The sequence below is a fragment of the Artemia sp. Qi Xiang Cuo genome, chromosome 1 (assembly GCF_049724085.1).
Source record: "Artemia sp. Qi Xiang Cuo chromosome 1, ASM4972408v1, whole genome shotgun sequence".
In the NCBI taxonomy this organism is placed as follows: Eukaryota; Metazoa; Arthropoda; class Branchiopoda; order Anostraca; family Artemiidae; genus Artemia; species Artemia sp. Qi Xiang Cuo.
In genome coordinates, this window is record NC_142794.1 from 60,932,988 (window position 1) to 60,959,724 (window position 26,737).

The 26,737-nt window shown below is 36.4% G+C and overlaps 1 protein-coding gene across 1 annotated transcript; it reads left to right on the forward strand.

Moving 5' to 3' along the window:
- The first annotated feature begins 837 nt into the window (after positions 1–837).
- Positions 838–26,485, forward strand: LOC148956552 (uncharacterized). The gene is made up of 4 exons (XM_089091150.1): positions 838–1,189; positions 2,860–3,129; positions 10,564–10,725; positions 26,328–26,485. The coding sequence occupies exons 1-4, from the start codon at positions 1,018–1,020 to the stop codon at positions 26,483–26,485; spliced, it is 762 nt and encodes a 253-aa protein (XP_088947276.1). The 5' UTR covers positions 838–1,017.
- The last annotated feature ends 252 nt before the right edge of the window (positions 26,486–26,737 follow it).

Sequence of the window (26,737 nt, forward strand, 5' to 3'; positions counted from 1 at the left end):
GACATTACCATGGAATGTAGAGATGTATCAATGAAGTGTCAAGTGCTTGTGAATGTTAATAATGCTAATGATGTTGTACAAGTAGGTACAGTCACTGAGCCCGTTAAAACCACTGACGAAATGCGTGATGAGCATGTAGGTGAATCTGCATTAAAAATTGTGTGTCACCCGAAATGGAACAAGGAATTTTGTACTAGATATGAAGTGAAAGAAGGGAAAAAGTGTTATAGGAATGGTGCCAAGAAATTCTCGGAAACAAAGACTTCAATGGCATATCAGCTGTTTTTAAATGACCACCTGTAATAGAAAACCCATTATGTCCCGAAACCATGCATTGATAGCATTTGTTTCAAATGTATTTCTAATAGAATGATAATATCTATAGATTGTTGGCTCAATTGACTATCACGTCGGTCTTTTACCATAGGAAATCTTGGGTCTCACGTTAGGTTCCTTCACCAGGCAAATATTTCATAAATTCAATGGAAAACACTTAGAGGTTAAAAAAACCTAACACTTGTTAAACTGTTTGCAGTAAAACGTAACAGCCACCTTGTATCGTGGAGGATACCCCGAGGACTTGGCATTATTCCTAGTGCACATGCGGGGGCTCCCCATTCGTCATCCCCTGCAAAAATCTATGTCATTGACAAACTCGTTTTAAAATACAATTGTAAACTCTTGCACCTGACAAATAATGTGCAGTGAAACCCAACAGCCACCTCTGCGTCATGGAAAATGCCCTGATGGTTTGGCATGGTTCTTAGTGCACATGCGGGGGTTTTCCACTCGTCATCCTCTGCCAAAAACTTCGGACCTATTAAGCCTATAAGAGGGGCCGGTAGCTGGGCACAGTTATAGGTTGGCTGCTGGCACCCGGGCCTAATTGTAGATCAACTGCAGGTAACCAGGTGCAGTACTACTTACAGCTGTTTAACTGTTTGTATTTTTTCAGTTGCCTCTACAAATACTGAGAGTGACAAACCATCCAAGAAGGGTAGAAGAAAGTACAAAATCATGGCAAATTTCAGCATGGCATCTGCAGAGGATAAAGGAGCATTGACTGGAGAATTTGAAAGCAACACCTCAGTAAAGCCTCTAATCAAACCTTCTGAAAAAGTTGAAAAATTAAGTGGAATTAAGGAAAAACAAATAGAAAACCAGAATATCACCCCCTCAGAAATAAAAGGTATGACTGCAAATCTTTTGGTTTATTTCTCCTTTCCTTTTTATGTGTACTGACGAAACTCGTTTCTTTGTAATACAAAACAATAAATCTCTTATAATTACACACAGAAAAAAGCCTATAACTTTTCTTAATTGATATAGTAAAAAACCAGCCACAGGAAATAAGGTTCAATCTTTAATATAATATCTTTAATTATTTATGATGAGTGATGAGTAATTATTTATGACGATGTGGGCACAATGTTTTATTTGATTTCTTCTGACCTAGGTACTTCCTTTAGAAAGAGCATTCGTAGAAACTTCAAAAGCAGCTTGGTCCATTGGAAATAGAAAGTTCTAGTGCCCTTATTAACGTTCAAAAATGCCCTCCAACTGCACCTCATAATCCCTGTACGTTTTAAGGTTCGAACTTTTGACTCAGCCTCTTTAACTCTTTAGAAGACGTAGTTTTTTTTCAAATAATTTCATTAGCATTAACCTCACCAGCACTATATGAAAGAGTGCGTTTAACATAGAAGTACCCAAGTTTTTTTTTCTTGGCAACTATATGGTGCACGGTGTACTAGAGTGGTTTCGCATTGGCTCAGCAGGAATGTGGGACTGATTTAATTGAGATCCTTGAAAACCTAACCGTGTTTCTGATTGGTGGATTATTTTTAGGCGACCAATCAAATGATTTATGAAATGACATCTTATGAGTGACTATTTTTGCAGAAATGACATCTTTCTGCAAAGATTTCCGTTCTTTTAACTCATCTTTGTTCTAAGATCTTACAGCTCCCTGATGTTAGCTAAACGTGTGAAAACGTCATCTTTCTGCCATATAAAAAAATGGCGAGAGAACTTCGATGATATACCCATCATTGTTCTTAGACCGCTGATCAGAGCAGAATGATGAAAGACGTTTGCAAAAGAATGCTATAAGATCTTAGTGCTAAGATTTCACTTTCAAACGTTCTTTGTCAAACGATTTAAGATCTTAGCACAAAGATGAGTAAAAGAACGGCCCTTACGTTTTACAATTGTTTTAGTCGTCACTTTATTGCGGCGTTTTTAGATATTTGCTTTCATTTTTGATAATAAGAATAAATTCGTAAATTTGGCTTGATTGTTAAGGGTGGAAAAAGTTTAGCAGTATCCACTTTTACTGACTCGTCTGCCTTGTTGAGCGAAAAGAAATAGGTTAAAATAGCCAGAGAAATAACAAAAAATATCCTAATGGCAAATTTGTAATTTTCCTCCATTTCCTGTATTAAAAAGCAAACACAACTATTAAAATTAGGATAACCGTAAGGTTTTCTGTAACATTTAGACTATCTTTTCTATAAGTTGTAGGTTTTAGTGGGATGTGGCTTCAATATCTCTACCCCCCCTCCCTTGTGTATGTATCCTTGGCTAATAAATGACCTGTTTCTGCTTGATTTCAGTTTTCACTCCCCATATAAGACTGATTTAATTAACCAATATAATTTTTAGGACTAGAAGTAATAACAGAAGAAACAGATGAGGAGGAGGACCAACACAGTAGGTTTTTAGTGGGATGAGGCTTCAATATCTCTACCCCCTCCCTTGTGTGTGTATCCCCTGTTAATAAACGATCTGTTTCTGCTTTGATTGCAGTTTTCACTCCCCATTTAAGACTGATTTTAATTAACCAGTTATACTTTTTAGGACTAGAAGTAATACCAGAAGAAACAGAAGAGGAGGAAGAGGAAGAGGAGGAACATAGTTTTGTGAAACTGCCAAGAAACGATTACGGCGTAATGTCTTCATCTGACACAACGAAAGATGTTGTTCGAACAGCAAGTAGCAATACTAGTCTCGGGTCACTTGGAGGATCCGAATCGGAAGGGATTGGATCGGCGGCTGAGGGTGAATTTCATTCCAGCGGAGAATCGACACATGGTGAAGATATTGAACCAAGAAATGAAATAAATAAAGGTATTGGGTACTTTTCAATTAGCTGGAACCCACGCGATATATTGTATACTGAAGATGCTTAAGAAACTAGTCAAACAGGTTTCTTTCAATAGAGAATTGAATTGCAAACCGTGGTTTGGCATTGCGTTTACAATATTTAAACTTTTGTTTTTTGTGGTTTGAAGGAGAAAAAGGTACCTAGATTAGATTAGGTTACGTATTTAATATATGCTATGCTTTACCCCCCCCCCCATTCCACCCCCCTAATGTGCAATTATATAGCCCAATTTCGTTTCTAAACTATTATATTTTCATCCTATTTTGTTTTATTTCATTAGCATTAGCCAAAGTTGACTTCGTGCGTGGGTTCCAGCTAATTGACAAGTACCAGTTACTGTTTTCATTGCAAAGGGATATCAAAAGAGACTGGCATAAGATGCAAAATGATACTTATGTAAGATATAACTTTTTTTACTTTTCCAGCGGCTATTAAGGATATAGCCATTTTTTAAATACAAGTCCAGCTTCCATTACGTTTATCTCAGTTTGGTTATTTGATCTCACATATTGAATGGATCATCTCGAATAAGAAGTGGAAATCTTATATCAGTCACCATATACCCATACCTAGAAAGGATTCATGATTTCACACAGATATCTAGTCTGGGAAATAATAATACAAAGGAATTAGTATTTTTTGGTAGTTGGCAAGTCAATCTCCATCTGCCTTATGTTCAATCAAATTATTTGAAAAAAACTACGTTTTCTAAAGAGTTAAAGAGGCTGAGTCAAAAGTTCGAACCTTAAAACGTACAGGGATTAGAGGTACAGTTGGGCTGCCGCCAAACCCCCGCTTTCGCAGCCTTTAAATAATAAAAAAATTTTAAACTGAAAGTAAGGAGCGACATTAAAACTTAAAACGAACAGAAATTATTCCGTATATGAAAGGGGCTGTGCCTCCTCAACGCCTCGCTCTTTACGCTAAAGTTTTTATTGTTTAAAAAAAGAGTTGTAAGAAAGTCAAACTTTAGAGTAAAGAGCGAGGCGTTGAAGAGGGCACAGCCCCTTTCATATACGGAATAATTTCTGTTTGTTTTAAGTTTTAATGTCGCTCCTTACTTTCAGTGTAAATTTTTTTTTATTTAAAGGCTGCAAAAGCGGGGGGTTTGGGGGGCGGCAGCCCCCCAACTGTACTTCCTAATCCCTGTACGTTTTAAGGTTCGACCTTTTGACTCAGCCTCTTTAACTCTTTAGAAAACGTAGTTTTTTCAAATAATTTCTGCACATTTTTATACAGTTTATTACTTATTATTGCTTGACTAACTGTTAGCTGATCGTGTCTGTAGTTAATATTGGGGAGCTGCCGCCCCCCATTCCTCCTGCTTTTTAAGATTGAAGAGGCACACTTGTGCCTCTGTAAAGAGATCTTCTGGAGACGCCTGTTGAGCCGAAGGATTTAATAGATTGGATTTAAAAAAGAAACTGAGTTTCTTTTTTAAACTTTAAATTCAATATGTAAAAAAAATTTCTCTGACGGGGAATCGAACCCGGGTCTTCCGCCGGACAGTCAGGAGTAGTGATCAATGTACCAAAGAAACGTTACATTACTTTTATTCTGTGCGATGTATTTTTGACGCAAGCTAATCCCCACAAAACCTGATATTTGGTTTTTTGAAAACAGGGAAGGAGTAATGGGATTGAGCGGAAATTTCGAGGATAAGTTTCCAGGCCCCAGGGAAGCTTATCCTCTAAATTTCAGCCCGATCGGACAACGTTAAAGGGGGACTGTGGTGGGAAAATTTAACATGGGCTCTTATGGGAAAACGAGGTTTTTCGTAAATGTAAATTCGGGGGATAATTGTTTCGGTCTGAAAATATCAAAATATCTAACAGGTCGAATTCCGCTTCGAATGAGTCCTCATTCACCTGGATCCGTTGCCAACTGTGGCCTGTAGGCTTGGCTAATAAAAAAAAAATAACTTTAAGTGGCTACATCTGGTTTTTGGAAGGAGTAATCGGATTGAGCTGAAATTTCAAGGATAAGCTCCCTAACCCTAGGAAAGCTTAACCTCTAAATTTCAGCCCAATCGGACAACGTTAAAGGGGGGCTGTGGTCGGAGGGTTGAAACTTCCGGCCCACTTTTACCCATGAAGATAAAGTCGGAGGGGGGCGAAATTTTGCACGTTTCTTAGTTGGAGCTTGGGCTACAAAATGCGACCACCGCTGTTTCTCTGCGACCACTAGGACCGGAAATCACTTAACATTGTGGTGGGTCGCCTCTTTATAGAGGCACAAGTGTGCCTCCTTGATACGTTGATTATTTGGTTCATGTTCAGGGTGCTAGGTCTAGTAGAACACTGCCGTTGGGTGTGATTTCCCAATAGGTTTCAAATTGACTCAATGATATTAGCGTGATACTCTCAGTCAAAGCATCAGCAGATGTACACTCTAAACGTACATCCCCTGTTCGTACTATGCTCATATCCTGGGTCCCCGACAAGTCCGAAACAATTACGCCATGATTTTTTGAAAACATTGAATCGGTTATTCCATTTTAAAATAGTTGAGAGTCATGATCTAGGGATTGCATGGTCAACTCGTACAGAGTTTTATAGGATTTTTGGTCAAATGATAGAGTGTACAGTGGAATACCATTCACTTTGCACACAAGGCTAGAAAGACCAAAAAAATTGAAATCTTGGGGGGATTCAGTCCAGGATCCAACGGCACTGCCACTCTTCACAAAGGCCAAAGCTAATTTTGATGGGATTTCTCCATTGATAAATGATGAATCGCTTTAGCTACGAGAGCCAGTGGAAATGTGACGTTTATTGGTGATCGTATGGGGGACAAGAAGTTTAAAGTCGTTACTAGTGTCTTTTAGCGTTTCTACTTCCAATACAATCGAGCTCATAATCCATTGTCTTCGAATATGAATGAGGTTCGAAGTTATAAAAATATTTGAATTGAGTTCTGCCGGACGTTTTTTCACAAAATTAAATTTAATTAAACTAGTTAAAGCCATATGCCAATCTTAACAGTGGGGGGTAGCCATTGAGATATATTGAATATCTCATGATTTAATTTTCCAACCAGATGATACTTCTGGCTCACTGCAGTAGTCAACTTGCCGTCAGTATCAACACCTGGTCGATATTCATAGCCCAATGACTGTCCTCTCAACTCCTTGTATGCCTTTGGTGTCATCATCATAAATTGTATGTAGCTTGCATAGTTGGCTAAATTATTGCTATTGCTCACCAATGTTCCATTAATAAATATATTAATTTGTTTGAATAGGTTGTTTAGAATACGGTTTTTGTAGAAGAAACCATAGACAACAGTTAGAGATGTATTATCTGACCTTTTCTACATCACAACATTTAAATCAACAAATGTTGATGACAAGTCAATGAACTAGTCTTCATTGGCATACATTTGAAAGTGTTTATTTCCAGAGAGGGGTCTCTGGGGTTGAAATGTTCATAGTAACCATGCTTGACAATGACATCAACATTTTCAGCATTGAATAGATTCAATGAGGAACTGATTGATGGATATTATTCCTTGTGGGGGAGATAAGTAATCTTAAGAGAAGAAATCCTTCTTCGATCTAACAGTCTTTTTCTTTTTCTTCTTCTGCTTATTGGTCTTCCTTGTTCTATTCCTCAAAGTCCTTGTTGATGTCCTTCGCTTCCCGCCTGGGTGGAGACTGATGAGTGAATGACGCGCACGCATCCTTTTCAATCCCTTCCCATTTTGCTGAGATTTTAATTGCTCACCAACGGCTCTTGCTGAAGATCTAATATTTTCCTTAACACTCTCCTTGAAATTCTTGCCCGACCCCAGTCCTGTAGTGTGTAGGCAGCAAAATTTGATGCAGCAGGTACAATATATTTTCTGACATGTGGTAGTGCAGAACGAAATAGCCTAGCAAACCAGCTACCAAGACCATAGCCAGATTTTGTAGTACGCCCCTTGTAGTAGTCCAATTCATTGCCTATTTGACGTGGACTCAGAGCACCAACATAGCAATCGATATCGGGACAGACAAATGGAATTCTTTTATTGTTCATTTTAGGTGATTTTGTCACCGACAATGGGTCGAAAATGACATGTAATCACTGCTAAGCCTTTAGTTATTGCTAGAGGATCACCCAATTCTCTTCTTAGTGTTAACTGACAGAGTTCCAAATACGAAGTGTTTATAGGAACATACTGAAGATGCTTTATATTATAGTGATGAACAAGTTCGTGAGTTGTATTTCATTCAAGAAGACGTAGGATGGGGGCATTTTAATTCCCAAATCTCGATGATTCCACAAAGGATGCAAAAAAAAATATACAAAAGTCCGAGGCAAAACCAGTTGGATAAACAGCAAAAATAACCTGATCCAACCCTTTAACGGTGCCAGCGATTTCCCCATTGATCATATTATGTTTAAAGCCAAGAACGTCTCTCAGGTCGTAATTAAGAATAATTATTTCGGTGTCAACAGGTGAGCTAATGTAAATCCTATCGTGTTCCATTGAATAATCAAAATTAAATGAATCATTCCTACGATGTGAGACTTTTCTATTGATTGTACGACACAAATCTCTCACATTATTGTATTCTATATACTTTAATATGACACTGGGATAATCGCTAGATTTAACTGCTTCATCTTATTCGTAGTCGACAAAGAGTGACCAATCAAACGGTATAACTTTTATATCATACACACGATCCTTTCTCAGGATGTCATAGGTATTTTTGAGAATACAATCGAACAGAGCTACTTCATACGCACCGTCAAATTTGATGGCGGGTGAGAATATCGTCCGAAAATCACTTGTCTTATTCAATTCATTGTAGAGAGGATCGGAAACGTTGGACATAAATACTACGTAGAAATCATTGGGCATTGTCAATATCTTCAACACTGATCCAAGAATCAAAATCAGAGTTGTATCCTAGCCACCGAACAAGTAGCTGTTCCTACCCCTTTGAGTACGTGTCTTTAATATCTTTTCAATTTGATAGATTTTACTGTTATTTTTAGCGTTTTGTTGTTCATAGTACCTAAACCCGCTAAGAATCTCCTTAGCTTAGGCATCATGCAGATGCTGATCTAAAGCCTTTACGACAAGAATTTTTGCCACTTTGAAATGATCTCTGGACTGCAAGTAATTACGCTTTTCAAAGGAATTATTTTTTGTATTAAGTAGAAAGGTTTCATCAACATTGAATTTTTTTTTATTCTTGACAATCGTGTCATTGGAATATTATTTAAGAAAGTTGTAAATTGTATCATGATCAGAATGATGAACTTCCGGTGGGGTTGAGTTGGACAATGATCGATGAAGTCGTTGATTATAAATCAACATGATTTTATCTAGATCCTGAATAAAAGCAGATGTATTTTTCAATGTGCAATATCTTGAAATTAAAAGTCGAATAGTTCTTATCAATCGTTCGCCAATGCAGCCTTTATAGGACTATGACTATGATAGAGTTTTGTATTATATTTCGCTAATACCGCTGCATCTCCGATATTTACAAATTCACTACTGCATTCAGTTTGATTTGCGTATATGAATTCTGCTCAAGATTACTTTCTGCAGATTTTGAAGCATCAATATCTTTCCTTGAACCCAAAGGAACTACATAATAATAACGATTATAAACATTTATTTCAAGTAAGAAGTACTTTTATAGCATATTTTGACTTCGTTGAACCTCATGTAGAGTTAGGAGATCTGCTTGCATTATATGCAATGGGAAAAAGGCTTTAGTTTTTCGATAATGATTAGCATGAAGTCCATGATTTCTATGCAGAGTGTAACTTGATTCATTTTGTAGATAGTCTTGTACACTTTAAGTTTGAACACCAGTGACTTTGGAAAGAGTTTTGGGGGATCTTAAACTCCCCGCTTCACCAATATTTTCATAAACACCTTTCAGAATTTCAACCATTTTGAACGTAAACACGTAGCGCAACGTCCGCTACCTTTTTGTATACTAGTTGTGGTTGGCGATGGGGTGATGGTGAGTCGATACGTTTTCACTTTTGTCCAGCAATCAAAGGTGTGCTCCTCGTCGCCACCATTTTCAAGTTTCCACTAGGTGTGCTAGTATTTTCCAAGATTGATTTAAAATCTTCTTCTTCTTCTCCTCCTCCTTCCTCTTCATATTTTAATGGATGTTGTTGTTGTTGTTATTGTTGATGGTGCATATTCATTTAATTTTTTTAGAATTTACCTTCTGCTAATAATACTTTTGGGGAAGTTTAATATATCAAGACAGTTGTATACATAAACGCCAAATGATAAAAGTCCTTTTCGATTTGCAACCACGTCGAAGATTTGATAAGAAAGATTATTGATAATTCCCTGAATTAAAATAACCTTCCCATTGCTATAAACTTGAATATGATCTTGAACATTTTCCAGGAGATGAATTAGGAGTCGTTTTCATTGTTAACCATAAGATTTGGGGCGTATATTTAAAATTTTAAATATAATTTACTACAAATACACCATCTGTAGTGATAGAAAAAATATTATTTGTATGGATTGAAAAAATTTGGCCTCTTTTTTCTCGAGCTATCTGGAGATCCGATTCCCCGGGAGCATTCACCTTGGAGACATACGAACTAATTATCTATTCTCAGACTAGATGCAGACATATAAAATGAAACAAACACAGATAAAAAAGGCAATAGATTTATTGACTTACATATTTAGGTGCATAGCAATGGGTCACTTCAAATGACAATAACGGTGACCGAGATGAAAGAGTTTAAGACTTCTATCTCAATGGACCTGCTTCAACTTTACGAATCCTCTCCAAAAGCACTTCTACCCCCACTATCAAACGCAGTTCTTTCGTCCTGCGCTGTAAGGACTGGCTCACAATTGGCTCACGTGGCCCAAGGATGCGAGCCCTTCGTCCAATAATACGTCTTAAATTTTTTTTTATGATTTAGGCGTTCACACGGTTCTTATCGTTTAAACGTCCTGCGAAAGTGACTGCACTTTTTCTCTTTGCTGATTAAGGACTTTTCATTTTTGCAACTAGATTTAGCTTAATTATAAGAATTCGGACTTATCTTTAGAAGTAAGGAACTTTATTTTGGTATTTTAAATATATCACATTTTACTCATGGTACATATGTAAGGAATATTCCTCTTAGATTGATTTGACAGACCCCTCTCTGTTAAAGAAGAATTTAGGTTTTTCACCTAAAATGGACTATTTCATGTCCCTTCCCCTGAAAATATTGAATGAAATTGGGAAGGGGAGTCCTAAGGTTTAATCCTTCGTGCTTTCCTGTTTCAAGACGATTAGGCTGTGGGGAGGAGGATATGCTGTCTGAAAAACAGCAAGGATCACTCAACTTATTTATTAGACAATCATCCATTCGACAACTACATTACTTGCCGTTGTTTAATGTTTATAATTTTTTCAGTGGTCTGTACGAATATGGACAATGGGGAAGTTTTTTTTAAAAACTTTAAGTTTCTTAAACCACCCCAGATGCGTAAAAAAAGGAATGCACTCCGGGATTCTGTACCTGAAGTGGAGGAACTTCAGCAGGTTCCAGTCGACATTATCCCGTCAGATATAAAAGGTAAGACTACAATAATTATTTCGTTTTAAAATTGGTGGATTTCTACATGAAGTGTTTGGTCAACAACTATTCGGAAATTTTCTATTAATTAATGTTTTTTGTTTTGTATTTAATACTTTTCTTCACTGGTGGATTAAATAAACTTGTTTTTGATGTTACTTAATTAAACTTTAAAGTTACGCTCGAGTAAGCTCTCTCCAAATTTTCTATGACACTTGTTTCATGTGATCATCCCTGAGAAAAAAATAATTAACACGCGTCAACGATCTTTCTTCTGGAAAAAATAAAACAGAGCGACTTTCTCTAAGATCTGTAGTTTTAAGGAAGGGTTTTGTTTGTTTTCCAAAAATCAGGCAAATTTTCTCAGATTTGTAGCTTTTGGTAGGCAAAAATAAACTGAAGAAATTTTATACATTTAGAATCAGCATACAAAGCCTAATCTGATGTCAATAAGTGTCAATTACCATCAAAATTCTGTTTTTAGTTTCAGTGAATAAATTTCCAAATCCCGCCAGGAAGTCTCCTTGGAGGGAGAAACCTGCTATTTGAAACTTTGTTTTTGTCAACTTAGAATGGTATTATTTCTCTTCTTCTATTTATATAAAATATTTTAATGTGTTGTACCATGTGTATATAATGTGTTTATTAATCAGAAAATCCTATTTTAAAGGTTGTGATGACTTCACCCACATTGAAGATTAAAAAACACAAAGAATTTTCATCCTTATCTACAATAATATTCATCTATGTCCACCGCAAATTCTGCAGTAGAAATATTCATAGGGACTTATTGAACAAAAATATTATTTATATAAAAAAAAGGATAAAAAAGCAGAAATGATTAATATACAATTATTGACACATGCTTTTGAACATCCATAAAACAGGTGTTTAAGGGGAAGATACCCAAAATTGCATCAAACAGTTCGTGTTAACGAACTGTAAAAACACATGTTGTTGACTTTTTCTTTTAGTTATTATTTAGGATATTTTTATTAATAGTATTATTGAGTATAATTTCATTTCTGTCTTTATTGGTCGATAGACAAATTTCCGTACTTAAGAAAAAGTGGACATACCATATGAAGACAGTATACCCTTGGAGTTAGAGAGAGGTTTAAGAAACTTTACTATCTTAAAAACACGATAATGGCTTCCATTGGGAGACCTAAAAACTAAAATTCACTAAATTATGCGACTGAGCCACCGAAATTTTTACATTATTAAAGATTATTCATTTTGAGACAATATTGAAAAAGAGTAAGCTTGTGTGGATAAAATTCCACAAATTTTTCAAAGTAAAAAAATGACATAAGGGGGGGGGGTCTAATAATATATAGCTTTGTCAGTACGTTATAATAAAAAATTTGATTGGTGAATTGAAACTAGAATAAATCCCCGATCCTAATGTGGCGGTTTGATTCTAATCCTAATGTGAATTGCAACAGGAATTTCAAAGCGCAAATGGACCTCAATCCAAAGTAGAAGGGGGGGTTCTACTCGTGTCAGAACCACGTGGTTTATGGATTTTGTCAGTGAGAATGAAAAAACAGGAACTTTGTCACATTTATGTCTGTTTTCATGGATGGTTATGTGTGTTGGTCGATTTATTTGATGTTTTATGGTTTTTGTCAGTGAAAATGAAAAAACGGAAACTTTGTTAAATTTATGTCGGTTTTCATGGATGATTATGTGTGTTGCTCAATTTATTTTATGTTTTCACGGGTGGTTATCTTTGTTGATCAATTTATTTGAAGTTTTTATGGTTTTTATAAGTGAGAATTTGAAAAACAGGAACTTTGTCACTTTCATGGACGATAGAGTGGTGAGTGAGAACACGTGATTAATGAGATCAATGTTATTGTTGTTGTTTTGGGCACGCGATAGAGTCATTAGAGAGAAAACGTGGCTAATGGGATCAATGTTGTTGTTTTTGTTTTGGGAACTCGATAGAGTCATAAGTGGGGAAACGTGGTTAATGGGGTCAATGTTGTTGTTGTTGTTTTGGGCACGCGATAGAGTCATAAGGGGGAACACGTGGTTAATGGGGTCAATGTGATTGCTGTTGTTTTGGGCGCGCTCTCAGCGAATGCCAAGGTCAATGTCGTTGTTGTTTCCGAACCAACTTTCTTTTCTGGTCAGTCTAGAGTTGACAGTCAGAGTTAAAGGATTGAAAAATGAATAAATTTGAGAAAGAGAGAAGGAGCTCAAATCTACTGTTTATGTAAAAAGATTTGATTTTGGATAATTAATTTCTTGCCATTTAGAATAACCCCCATACGACTAATGTTGGCGACCTTTAAATGTGACTAAATACTTATACGCAATTTATTGATATATCGGTCACGACACGGCAAAATGATATAGTGGATATACTTTCATTGCCAATGTATATGGCTCCTCCTCCGAAAGAGGTAATGTCACAAAGTTACTCCTCTCGCCTTTCCTACACTTTGAATTTATTGAGCGAAGAGGATCAGTTTCGTTTTAGCTGTGAGAGAGTTGACATCGGAAACCAAAATGTTCTATATATGCCCATTGTGCATGTACACTCTTGGTAGTTGGACTCGATGTGAGAATTGTACAATTATTGATGACTATAGTGAAAAGTGTAAATTATGTAATCCTTGCAAATTACATAGAGGCTATGCAGTACAAATTAAAGGATGTAATTCATGTCTTGAGGAGGTGTGTGACTCTCACCCTAGAGGACACCTGTGCTCCAATTGTCACAATGACAAATGTGATCACTGGGAGAATACTTACCCCGCTATGATTGGAAAGAATCCTAAACGTGATTTTAGTTTATTTCTACGAGATTGGTATCGTCGTGGATTTAAATTATTCTGGGAAGAGGAATCTGGTTTACGATTCAACTGTTGGGGTAACAAGACAATCTGGTTTCTACGTCATCGTTGTGACGACACTGCCTACTATGACTATAAACCAAGCGATTTTTATTTGGCAGTTACCGAATGCGATTCACCACTTGAAAACACTGTATGTGATATTGCTTCAAATAGACAGATTGAAACTCGTGAATTTCATAATATGAATGCAAATAGTATCATTGACTATACAAAGAGATATGACAAAAGTGAAGTTACATTGTACTGCAGAAAATGTGACCCTGACTTTGCAGTCAATCAAGATCGATATACTACTACTACTACTGCTACTACTAACAACTCATCGCAGCACCAAGCCGCCTAAGGCCAACACAGCTACGCACGCTCCTCCTCCAACCCAATCTATTCAAAGCCTCCCTTTTTACACCTGCCCACGAAGTTCCCATTTACTTTAAATCTTTCTTTATGACGTCCTCCCACCCCAGACGGGGACGACCTGCTTTCCGTTTAGCCCTATATGGTTGGCCGAAAAGAACAATCTTTGGCAATCTGTCATCCTTCATCCGAACAACATGCCCTAACCACCTCAACCTTTCTTTCATTATAGACCTAGAAAGCGGTATTGAACCACATTTTTCGTATAGTCTATTGTTTGAAATACGGTCAGTCAGCCGGGTACCCAGAACAATCCTTAAGCAATTTCTCTGGAAAACATCTAGCAAATCTTCATCCGCTTTTCATAGCGTCCAAGCTTCAGAGCCATATTTGACCACTGTCATCACTGTAGCTTATAATATTCTAATCTTGGTTTGCAGACTTATCTTCCTATTCTTCCAGACTTTTTTTAACTGTGAAAAAACACCCTGAGCCTTGGCTATTCTATTTTTAACATCTTCACTGCTCCAACCATCTTTACTAATAATACTACCAAGGTAAGATCAATTATACAGTGAATCCAAATGATTTACCAGCATTAGTGGTTCACGACAGTTACCTATACACCGATGAAGAAATCTAAAAGTGAAGATTTAAAGACATTGTTGTATATATACCTTTTATTAATAAACGAATTCACAAACTTTTTTTAAGCACTTTAGTCTTAGGGCACTGAAATCAATATAAAATAAACATGTAAGTATATTTTCCACTAGAAAGTCGTTCAGACGTGGATTGTCACCATAAATGTGGAGAAACTGCTTGTAAGTATAGCCACGACATCGAAACACAAAATATAGTAGTGCATGGAAGCCGCAGCATTTAGTCGTTAGATCTTGAACCCTCTTCCGATTTTGAATAATAGTTTTCCCACTGCTCTCAATATATTTGCTGATGTGAGGTGTGTAGACAGTATAAGGTAGATCATTAAAAAGTTCGATATTTGTCTCTGTTTGATAGATGCAAAACTAATGACATGTCAGCACAGTCAATGGACTGCGATTATAAATAATCAAGGTCGTGCTCACGCAGTTAACTTTAACAAGAAAGTCTGAGTGCCGAACCTGTGATTTGTGATGAGAAATATAGTGATCCACATTAGATACACTGATTATTTGACTGGTGTTCATCTAGTAGAACACTACCTTCGGGAGTGATTTCCCAATAGGTTTCATATTGATTTAGTGAGATTAGTGCAATACTCTCAGCCAATGGGTTGGCAAATGTACACTCTAAACGTACAGTCCCCGTACGTACTATACTCATATCCTGTGTGCCAGACAAATCCAATACAATGATACCATGTGTTTTAGCAAACATATCTTCGGTTATACCATTTTCAAATAATTGCGAGTCATGATCTAGGGTTTGCATTGTCAACCCATACAATGTTCTATAAGATTAATCAAAAGATAGATTTTAGAGTGGGATACCGTTTACTTTGCACACAAGAGATGAAAGTCTAAACATCTCGAATTTATGTGGACAGTCGATCCATGGGCCTATGACTTTAAAACATAGCAATTAGATAATAGCCAAGTCTATGAGGCTATTACAAGTAGTTAGTATTTAGTAATTATCGATATTGGAGAACCCTTCTACGTGGCGCGGAGTGTTTACTATCGGAGGACCCATTATGGTCGTGTTGTAGACATTGGTTCTTAATTTTTACAGTGCTAGAGCAACAGAACTCAGAACCTGTTGTTTGCGTACATGTAGTATTGCTGAGGTGATGGAGAGACTTACATCGGGATTGGCAGCAAGTTCCTTTCTCAATATGAAATTGGATGGTGCAAGCGTCAATTTTATATCCACTTTAACATTGGGGGGGAGCCATTGGGGTATATTAAATATTTCATGATATATTTTTCCAACTAGATGTAATTCACTAGTTGTAGCATTTTTAAGTGCATCTGTACTATCAGTATTAGTAATATATTCATATCCATTGGAGGCGCCTCTCATGTCCTCGTATGACTTGAGTGTCCTCAGCATTAATTGCATATAGCTTGCATAGTTGGAGAGATTGGTGCTTGTGCTAACCAACTTGCCGTTGATATAGACGCTAATTTGATGAAATAAAGTATGTAATATACAATTTTCAGCAGATATCCCATCGGCTCAAACTGGCATTTTCTTGTCGAATTTCTTCACTTTCATTTCTGAATCTATAAATTTTGACGACAAGTCAACAAAGTAGTCTTTAGTGGACCAAATTTTAAAGTGAATATTATTGGAGAGGGGTTGTAGTGGATAGAATTGTTCATAGTATCCATGCTTGACACTCACATCAACATTTTCAGCATTGAATAGATTCAATGAGGCGGTGATTGAAGGTTGGGAATCCTTATGTGGTAGGTAGGACATCTTAAGAGAAGAAATCAAGTTTCGATCTAACAATTCTCTTCCTGGGCCTTTTGGTTACACTACGTATCGGCTTTTTCCTTCTATTCTTTAACAAGAGAGAGGATGTCTTACGTTTCCGTCCTGAGTAGAGACTGATGAGTGATGCATTGTTTCTTGACCTTTTTAAACTTTCACCATTCTGTTTTAATAACTTGCCAAGGGCTTGCGCACTAGACCTAAGATTTTCCGAAGCACTTTTTTTAAAATCCTTGCCAGAGCCCCAATCGTATAGTGTAGAGGATGCAAAATCTGTCGCAGCCGGTACAAGATATTTTCTAGCCAGTGGTAGTGAAGAGCGAAACAACTTAGCAAACCAGCTGCCAAGACCGTAGCCAGACATTGACGAGCGGCCTTTGTAATATTCTATTCCATTGCCCTGTTGTCTTGGACAAAGAGTATTAACATAGCAGTCAATATCAGGACAAGTGAATACCACTTTTCTATTAGACATCTTGCTGTTGAACGATGGGTCGAAAATGACATGTAATCACAGCCAAACCTTTTGAAATCGCTATTGGATCACCCAATTTAGTACTTAGTGTAAACTGACAGGGTTTCAAATAGGAAGTGTTTACTGGAATATACTGAAGAGGCTTTATATTGTAGCGATGATTATGTTCTTGATTTGTTTTTCGTTCCAGAACCCGTAGGAGGGGGACATTTGAATTACCAACCCGAGATGTTTCCACAAATAAGGCGTAGAGAAATATACAAGTGTCTGTGGAGAAGGCAGGCAGGTAGTCAGCGAAAATGAAATTAGTGTTTCCGGCAATTTTACCATTGATTATATTGAGCTTAAAGCCAAGACCATCGTTTAGGCTATCATTGAGAATAACCTTTTCACTGGCAATAGGTGAACTAATGTAGATCTTGCCTTCCTCCTTTGAATAGTTGAAATGAAAAGCTCCCTTTTTACGAGCGGAAATTCTTTTATTAATAGAACGACATAAATCATTCATACAGGTGAGTTCCTCGTAGGGTAATTCAATATATGGATAATCCAACTAATTGATTTTTGAAATTTGTTCTTGATCACCTGGTGGTGGTGGCCAATAATAGGGTCTAATTTTTATTTCATATTTACTATCCTTTCTCAGGATATCATAAGTATTTTTGAGAATAGAGTCGACGCGAGACACTTCATATTATCCATCGAATTTGATGGTGGGGGAGAGTTTCGTCCAGAAATCACTTGTTCTATTCAAGTCATTTCAGAGAGGATCGGAAACATTGGACATGAAAGTCACATAGAAATTATTGGGCATCGTTAATATCTTCAGCACTGACCCAAGAATCAAAATCCGAGTTGTATCCTAGCCAACGAACAAGTAACTGTTTCTTCCCTCTACGAGTACGACTCTTTAATATCTTTTCAATTTGATAAATTTCCATAGTGTGTCTAACTTTTTGCAATTAATATTCATAAAAACCGCCAAGAATTTCATCATCTTTGGTATCTCGTAGTCGATAAGTTATGGGTATGGTGTCTAGGATTTTGGACACTTTAAAAAGTTCGGTGCTCCACAAGTAATTCCCCTTTTCAAAAATATTGGTGGTTCTATTAATTCAAACAGTATCACCAACATTGAATTTCTTCTTCTTTTTCTTCTTCTCAGTGTCATTGGAGTATTGCTTTAGAAAAGCATCAAATTTATTCTCACTGTAGTGAAAATCCCGAGGGGTTGAGTTGGACAGAGTTCGATTGGGTAGATGTTTGTATATCTGCATGATTTTATCAAAATCGTGAATAAAAGCCCATGTATTTTTCAGGGTACAATAACTTGAAATTAATAGACGAATCGTTCTTATTAATCGTTCGGCCAAGGCAGCCTTTATCGGACTGTGACTATGATAGAGTGTTGTATTATATTTCAAAAGAACCTTTTGCACATGAGGGTTAACAAATTCACTACGACGATCCGATTGAATCTTTCTGTACGAATCCTGTTCAAGAATACTTTCAATGGCCCGAGAAACTTCAACACCTCTCTTTGATCGCAGCGGAATGGCATAGGCATAGCGAATAAAAAACTGATTTTACTCTAAGATACTGTGCAACGCGAGGGCAAAAAGAAAACCTATCGCGGATGACCCGTCACTGGTCTTTCTAAACAAGAAGTATCTCCATAGTCTATACAATCAGTGGAGAAGGAATTGAATTTCAGTGCCTCGAAAATTGGAAATCTACTGCCACTGACCTATCGAGAACATAGCAAAAGATTCTTATCATATCTCGTGTTGGAATCTGGTGATCAAGTTCAAGTCGACAGCGCAGGGAAACGAATTATAATTCGGGGAAAAAGTTATAATCTAGTTGATTTAATTTGTGATATGGTGACGAATCGTAAAGGACTCTTATCCTTTGACGATAATCTATACGGCTTTCTAAGTGTATGAAACTTTCCAAAAAGTCTTTTTGGCAATAAGCAAATTCTAAAGAAACTAAGAGAATATAGTCCTGCAACAACACCATTTAAAAAAGAAGAAGAAGATTCAATATTTGAAAATACTAGCACCATTGATTTTACAACACCTGTGGCTGCTAGTCCAAAGCGAAGACGAATTGATTCACCCTCCAGTATGCAAAGGGGGACTGGACATTATACTACGTGTTTACGTTCAAAATGGATGAAGTTTTGAAAGGTATCTATGAAAATGTTGGTGAAGCAGGAAGTTTAAGTTCTCCCAAAACACTTTCTAGAGTTGTCTCCGACACCACATTGAAAAATGCAAAAGAGTATCTACAAAATGAGCCGAGTTACACACTACATTGGGATCATATACTTCGCAGTAAACAATATCGTCAAAGTCAAGCCTTTTTCCCTCTGCATATAATGCAAATGTGTCTTGTAACTTTAGACGCAGTTCAACGGCGTCACAATGCACCCTGGAAATATATTCTAGTGGCAATCAGTATTTTTAGTCGCTATGCCCATGCCATTCCGCTGCGATAAAAGAGAGGTGTTGAAGTTGCTCGGGCCATTGAAAGTATTCTTGAACAGGATTTGTACAGAAAAATTCAAACAGATCGTGGCAGTAAATTCGTTAACCCTCATGTGCAAAAGGTTCTTTTGAAATATAATAAAACACTCTATCATAATCACAGTCCGATAAAAGCTGCCTTGGCTGAACAATTAATAAGAACGATTCTTCTATTAATTTCAAGATATTGTACTCTGAAAAATACATCTACTTTTATTCACGATCTAGACAAAATCATGCAGATATACAACCATCGACCCCATCGATCTCTGTCCAACTCAAGCCCTCGGGATGTTCACTACAGTGAGAATATATTTGATGCTTTTCTAAAGCAATACTCCAATGACAATGAGAAAAAAAGAAGAAGAAATTCAATGTTGGTGATACTGTTCGAATTAGTAGAACCACGAATATTTTTGAAAAGGGGAATTATTTATGGAGCACCGAACTTTTTAAAGTGTCCAAAATCCTAGACACTATACCCATAACTTATCGACTACGAGACACCAAAGATGATGAGATTCTCGGCGGCTTTTATGAATATGAACTGCAAAAAGTTAGAAACACTAGTGAAATTTATCAAATTGAAAAGATATCAAAGAGTCGTACTCGTAGTGGCAAGAAACAATTACTTGTTCGCTGGCTAGGATACAACTCAGATTTTGATTCTTGGGTCAGTGCTGAAGATATTAACAATGCCCAATGATTTCTATGTGACTTTCATGTCCAATGTTTCTGATCCTCTCTACCAAAACTTGAATAAAAAAAGTGATTTTTGGACAAAACTCTCCCCCACCATCAAATTCGACGGAAAGTATGAAGTGGCTCTTGTCGACTGTATTCTCAAAAATACTTATGACTTCCTGAGAAAGGATCGTAAATATGAAATAAAAATCAGACCCTATGATTGGCCACCACTAACAGGTGATCAAGAACAAATTTAAAAAATCAATTGGATGAATTATCCATATATTAAATTACCCTACGAGGAACTCACCTGTATGAATGATTTATGTCGTTCTATTAATAAAAGAATTTCCGCTCGTAAAAAAGGAGCTTTTCATTTCAACTATTCAAAGGAGGAGGGAAAGATCTACATTAGATCTTCACCTCAAGATGCCAGTGAAAAGGTTATTCTCAATGATAACCTAAAGGATGTTCTTGGCTTTAAGCTCAGAATAATCAATGGTAAAAGTGCCGGAAACACTAATTTCATTTTTGCTGACTACCCTCCGGCCTTCTCCACAGACACTTGTATATTTATCTACGCCTCATTTGTGGAAACATCTGGGGTTGGTAATTCAAAGGGTCCCCTCCTACGAGTTCTTGAACGAAAAACAAATCAAGAACATATTCATCACTACAATATAAAGCATCTTCAGTATATTCCAGTAAACACTTCCTATTTGGAACTCTGTCAGTTAACATTAAGAACTGAATTGGGTGATCCAATAGCAATTTCAAAAGGTTTGGCTGTGATTACATGTCATTTTCGACCCATCGTTCAACAGCAAGATGTCTAATAGAAAAGTGGTATTCACTTGTCCTGATATTGACTGTTATGTTAATACTCTTGGCCAAAGACAGCAGTGCAATGGAATGGACTATAACAAGGGTCGCTCGTCAATATCCGGCTATGGTCTTGGCAGCTGGTTTTCCAAGCTGTTCGCTCCTCGCTACCACTGGCTAGACAATATCTTTTACCGGCTGCGATAAGTTTTGCATCCTCTACACTATACGATTGGGGCTCTGGCAAGGATTTTAAAAAAAGTGCTTTGGAAAATCTTAGGTCCAGTGCACGAACCCTTGGCGAAAAATTAAAACAGAATGGTGAAGGTTTAAAAAGGTCAAGAAACAATGCATCACTCATCAGTCTCTACTCAGGACGGAAACGAAAGACATCATCTCTCTTGTTAAAGAATAGAAGGAAAAAGCCGATACCTAGTGTAACCAAAAGGCCCAGGAAGAGAATTGTTAGATCAAAACTTGATTTCTTCTCTTAAGATGTCCTACCTACCACATAAGGATTCCCAACCTTCAATCACCGCCTCATTGAATCTATTCAATGCTGAAAATTTTGATGTGAGTTTCAAGCATGGATACTATGAACAATTCTATCCACTACAACCCCTCTCCGATAATATCCACTTTCAAATTTAGTCCAATAAAGACTACTTTGTGGACTTATCTTGGAAATTTATAGATTTACAAATGAAATTCAGGAAATTCGACAAGACAATGCCAGTTCGAGCTGATGGGATATCCTATGAAAATTGTATACTACATAATTTATTTCGTCAAATTAGTGTCTACATCAATGGCACGCTGGTGAGCAAAAGCAACAATCTCTCCAACTATGCAAGCTATATGCAATTCATGCTGATGACACCCAAGTCATACAAGGAATTGAGAGGCGCCTCTAGTGGATATGAATATATTACTAATACTTATAGTACAGATGCACTTAAAAATTCTACAACTAGTGAATTACATCTAGTTGGAAAAATATATCATGAAATATTTAATATACCCCAATGGCTGCCGCCCAATGTTAAAGTGGATATAAAATTGACGCTTGCACCATCTAATTTCACATTGAGAAAAGAACTTGCTGCCAATCCCGATGTAAGTCTCTCCCTCACCTCAGCAATACTTCATGTGCGCAAACAGCAGGTTATGAGTTCTGTTGCTTTGGCCGTGGAAAAACTGAGAGCCAATGGAAATAATATTAAACTACTTGTTCCTCATACAATCACCAATCAGCGTCATACTGCAATGGGGTCACGCATTTTCACCGATTCATCCTTTATCAATGGCAAAATCCCCTCGAAAATGGCATTAGTATTTTTACAGAGTGCCTGTGCACTAGGATCCTGGACCGAATGCCCACATGAATTCAAGGTGTTTCGACTTTCATCTCTTGTTTGCAAAGTAAACAGTATCCCACTCTACAGTATATCTATTGATGAATCTTATAGAACATTATATGAGCTGACCATGCAAACCATAGATCATGATTCGCAACTATTTGAAAATGGTATAACCGAAGATATGTTTGCTAAAACACATGGTATCATTGCATTGGATTTGTCTGGTACACAGGATATGAGTATAGTACGTACGGGGACTGTGCGTTTAGAGTGTACATTTGCCAACCCATTGGCTGAGAGTATTGCCCTAATCTCACTAAATCAATATGAAACCTATTGGGAAATCGATCCCGAAGGCAGTGTTCTACTAGACTTGGCGCCCTGAACACCAGTCAAATAATCAGTGTATTTAATATGGACCCCTACATGTCCCAGTACAAATCCTATTGTCTACCCTCAGACTATCTTGGAAAAATTCAAAGTGCGAACAATACCTTGATTATTGTTAATAGCAGTCCGTCGACTGTGCTGACGGGTCATTGGTTGTGCATCTTTCAAACAGTGAAGAATATCGAATTTTTTGATCCTCTTGGCCTATCCTATACATTCTACATGCCTCACATCAGCAACTATATTGAGAGCAGTAGGAAAACTATTATTCAAAATCGAAAGAGGGTGCAGGATCTAACGACTAAAAGCTGTGGCTTCCATGCGTTACTATATTTTGTGTTCCGATGTCGTGGCTATACTTACAAGCAGTTTCTCCACATTTATGGTGACAATCCATTTCTGAACGACTTTCTAGTGGAAAATATACTTACAAGTGTATTTAATATTGATTTCAGTGCCCTAAGAATAAAGTGCTTAAAAAATGTTTGTGAATTTGTTTATTAATAAAATGTATATATACAACAATGTCTTTAAATCTTCACTTTTAGATTTCTTCATCGGTGTGTAGGTAACTGTCGTGAACCACTAATGATGGTAAATCATTTGGCTTCACTGTATATTGATCTTTATTGACGGCAAAGTCAGGGTCACATTTCCTGCAGTACAATGTAACTTCTCTTTTGTCATATCTCTTCATAAAGTCAATGATACTATTTACATTCATATTATGAAATTCTTGAGTTCCAATCTGTCTATTTGAAGCAATATCACATACAGTGTTTTTAAGTGGTGAATCACATTCGGTTGCTGCAGAATAAAAATCACTTGGTTTATAATCATAGTAGGCAGTGTCGTAACAACGATGACGTAGAAACCAGATTGTCTTGTTACCCCAACAGTTGAATCGTAGACCAGATTCCTCTTCCCAGAATAATTTAAATCCACGACGATACAAATCTCGTAGAAATAAACTAAAATCACGTTTAGGATTCTTTACAATCATAGCGGGGTAAGTATTCTCACAGTGATCACATTTGTCATTTTGACTATGGGAGCACAGGTGTCCTCTATGGTGAGAGTCACACACCTCCTCAAGACATGAATTACATCCTTTAATTTGTACTGCATAGCCTCTATGTAATTTGCAAGGGTAATATAATTTACACTTTTCACTATAGTCATCAATAATTGTACAATTCTCACCTCGAGTCCAACTACCAAGAGTGTACATGCACAATGGGCATATATAGAACATTTTGGTTTCCGATGTCAACTCTCTCACAGCTAAAACGAAACTGATCCTCTTCGCTCAATAAATTCAAGGTGTAGGAAAGGGGAGAGGAGTAACTCTGTGACACTGCCTCTTTCGAAGGAGGAGCCATCTACATTGGCAATGAAAGTATATCCACAATATGATTTTGTTGTGTCGTGATCGATATATCAATAAATTGCGTATAAGTATTTGAGTCTCATTTTCAAAGTCTCATACAACAGTCGAATGGGGATTAATCCAAATTGCAAGAAAATCATTATCCAAAATCAAATTTTTTTCCATAAACAGCAGATTTGAACTCATTCTCTCTTTCTCGAATTTATTTATGTTTCAATCCTTTCACTCTGACTGCCAACTCTAGGCTGAGCAGAAAAGAAATTTGGTTCGGAAACAACAACAACATCGACCTCGACATTCTCTGAGAGCTCGCCCAAAACAACAACAATAACATTGACCCCATTAACCACGTCTTCCCCCTTATGACTCTATCGCGTGTTCAAAACAACAACAACAACATTGAGCCCATTAACCATGTATTCTCCTTATGACTCTATCGCGTGCCCAAAACAACAACAACAACATTGACCCCATTAACCATTTTTTCTCCCTAATGACTCTATCGTGTGTCCAAAACAATAACAATACCATTGATCCCATTAACCACGTGTTCTCCCTAATGACTCTATAGTCCATAAAAGTGACAAAGTTCCTGTTTTTCCATTCTCACTGACAAAATCCATAAAAACATCAAATAAATTGACCAACACACATAACCATCCATGAAAATTATCAAATAAATCGATCAACACACATAACCAACCATGAAAACAGACATAAATGTGACAAAGTTCCTGTTTTTCATTCTCACTGACAAAAACCATAAAAACATAAAATAAATCGATAAACACACATAACCATCCATGAAAACAGACATAAATGTGACAAAGTTCCTGTTTTTTCATTCTCACTGACAAAATCCATAAACCACGTGGTTCTGACACGAGTAGAACCCCCCTTCTACTATCCAATGGCCCCAATGGCGGTTTGAACCAAAACTCCAGGGATAAAACAGCCCCCCAGAAGTCGGGCAAGTGTTGTAAAATGTGCCATGAGGGCATATAAGGTTTTTATAGAAGGTGCGGTCGTATAAGCTTCGGAGGAGGATCATTCGATTGTAAATTTGCTCAATACCTTGCTCATTACGCTAAAGTTTGACTTTTTGTTCCAATTATTTAAAAATGACTCCTGAAATACAAGGGCAGTTTAATTAGACTACAAAAACTAAAAAAAAACTATAAAATTGAAAATTAAAGGGGTTTGGTGGCCCAGTTAATTCTAAATTATTAATATAAGAGTGACAGTTTGGTCATCGCATCTTTGGTTCACGCAGGACTTCTTTTTAAATCTTTTTTTTTGTAACAAAAAGTAAAACTATAATGTTTTTATACTTGTCAAATGTTCATTATTTTTCAAGAAGTTGAATAATCAAAAATTCTATGCATATATATATATATATATATATATATATATATATATATATATATATATATATATATATATATATATATATATATATATATATATATATATATATATATATATATATATATATATATATAAATAAAGTGGTGAGAAAATCAATCTTTAGCGTAAATAGCGAGGCGTTGAGGAGGGGATATCCCCTTTCACAAACGGAATAATTTCTGTTCGTTTTAAGTTTTAATTTTGCTCCTTAGTACTAGAAATTTTTTGTCTGGGGGTGGGAGCAAAGCCGTATTTAGGAGGCAGAGTAGTGATTTGACCCATCCCCCTCCTCCCACCCAAAAAAAAATGTTTTTCCAATTCATAAAACCGTAACAAAGATTCAAATAAACCAATTTTTGATTAGTTTAAAAAAAATAATCGTCCCCCTCCTGAAACAAGATTCACCCCGAACAATAATCCTGGATACTGCCCTGGATAGAGGTCAGTAGGGTGACCCTACAGGCTCAGCTGCCTTGGGTCAGGGAACCTAAGATCATCTCAACCTTAAGATTAAATGTATATCCAATTAATATCTGAATATATATATATATATATATATATATATATATATATATATATATATATATATATATATATATATATATATATATATATATATATATATATATATATATATATATATATATATATATATATATATATATATATATATATATATATATATATATATATATATATATATATATATATATATATATATATATATATATATATATATATATATATATATATATATATATATATATATATATATATATATATATATATATATATATATATATATTTAGTTTCAGGTAGGTTCAGGTTCATCTATTTTTCCATCATACATGATGGAAAAGGCTTATATGGTAGGGGATACAAAGCAATTTTGGTCAGGAACAAGGCAGGAGAATGGACAAGGAAAAGGCCAATTACAAATCCCTGAAGCTGATGCTTGGCCTAGTTTTCTTGAGAGTATAGATGAAGATTCTAGTGGCCTTGATAGGGAAGAATCAAGGGCTGCTCCATAGTTTCCGATGAAAGAAAAAGATTATGAGTTAGTGAAGGAGGTAACTTCAAATGAAGTTAGGAAAGTAGTTAAGAAGATGAAGGGAGGATCAGGGCCAGGAATAGATGGTATACCAGCAGTTTAGTTAAAGAGGTTTCTTGATGTTTTTTGGCTAGTTTTAGGGGGTATTTTTAATAGAATTATAAGTAGTGGTGTATGACCTTCCCTATGGAAAGTATTGATTATGGTGCCTATATTTAAGAAAGATTGGCCT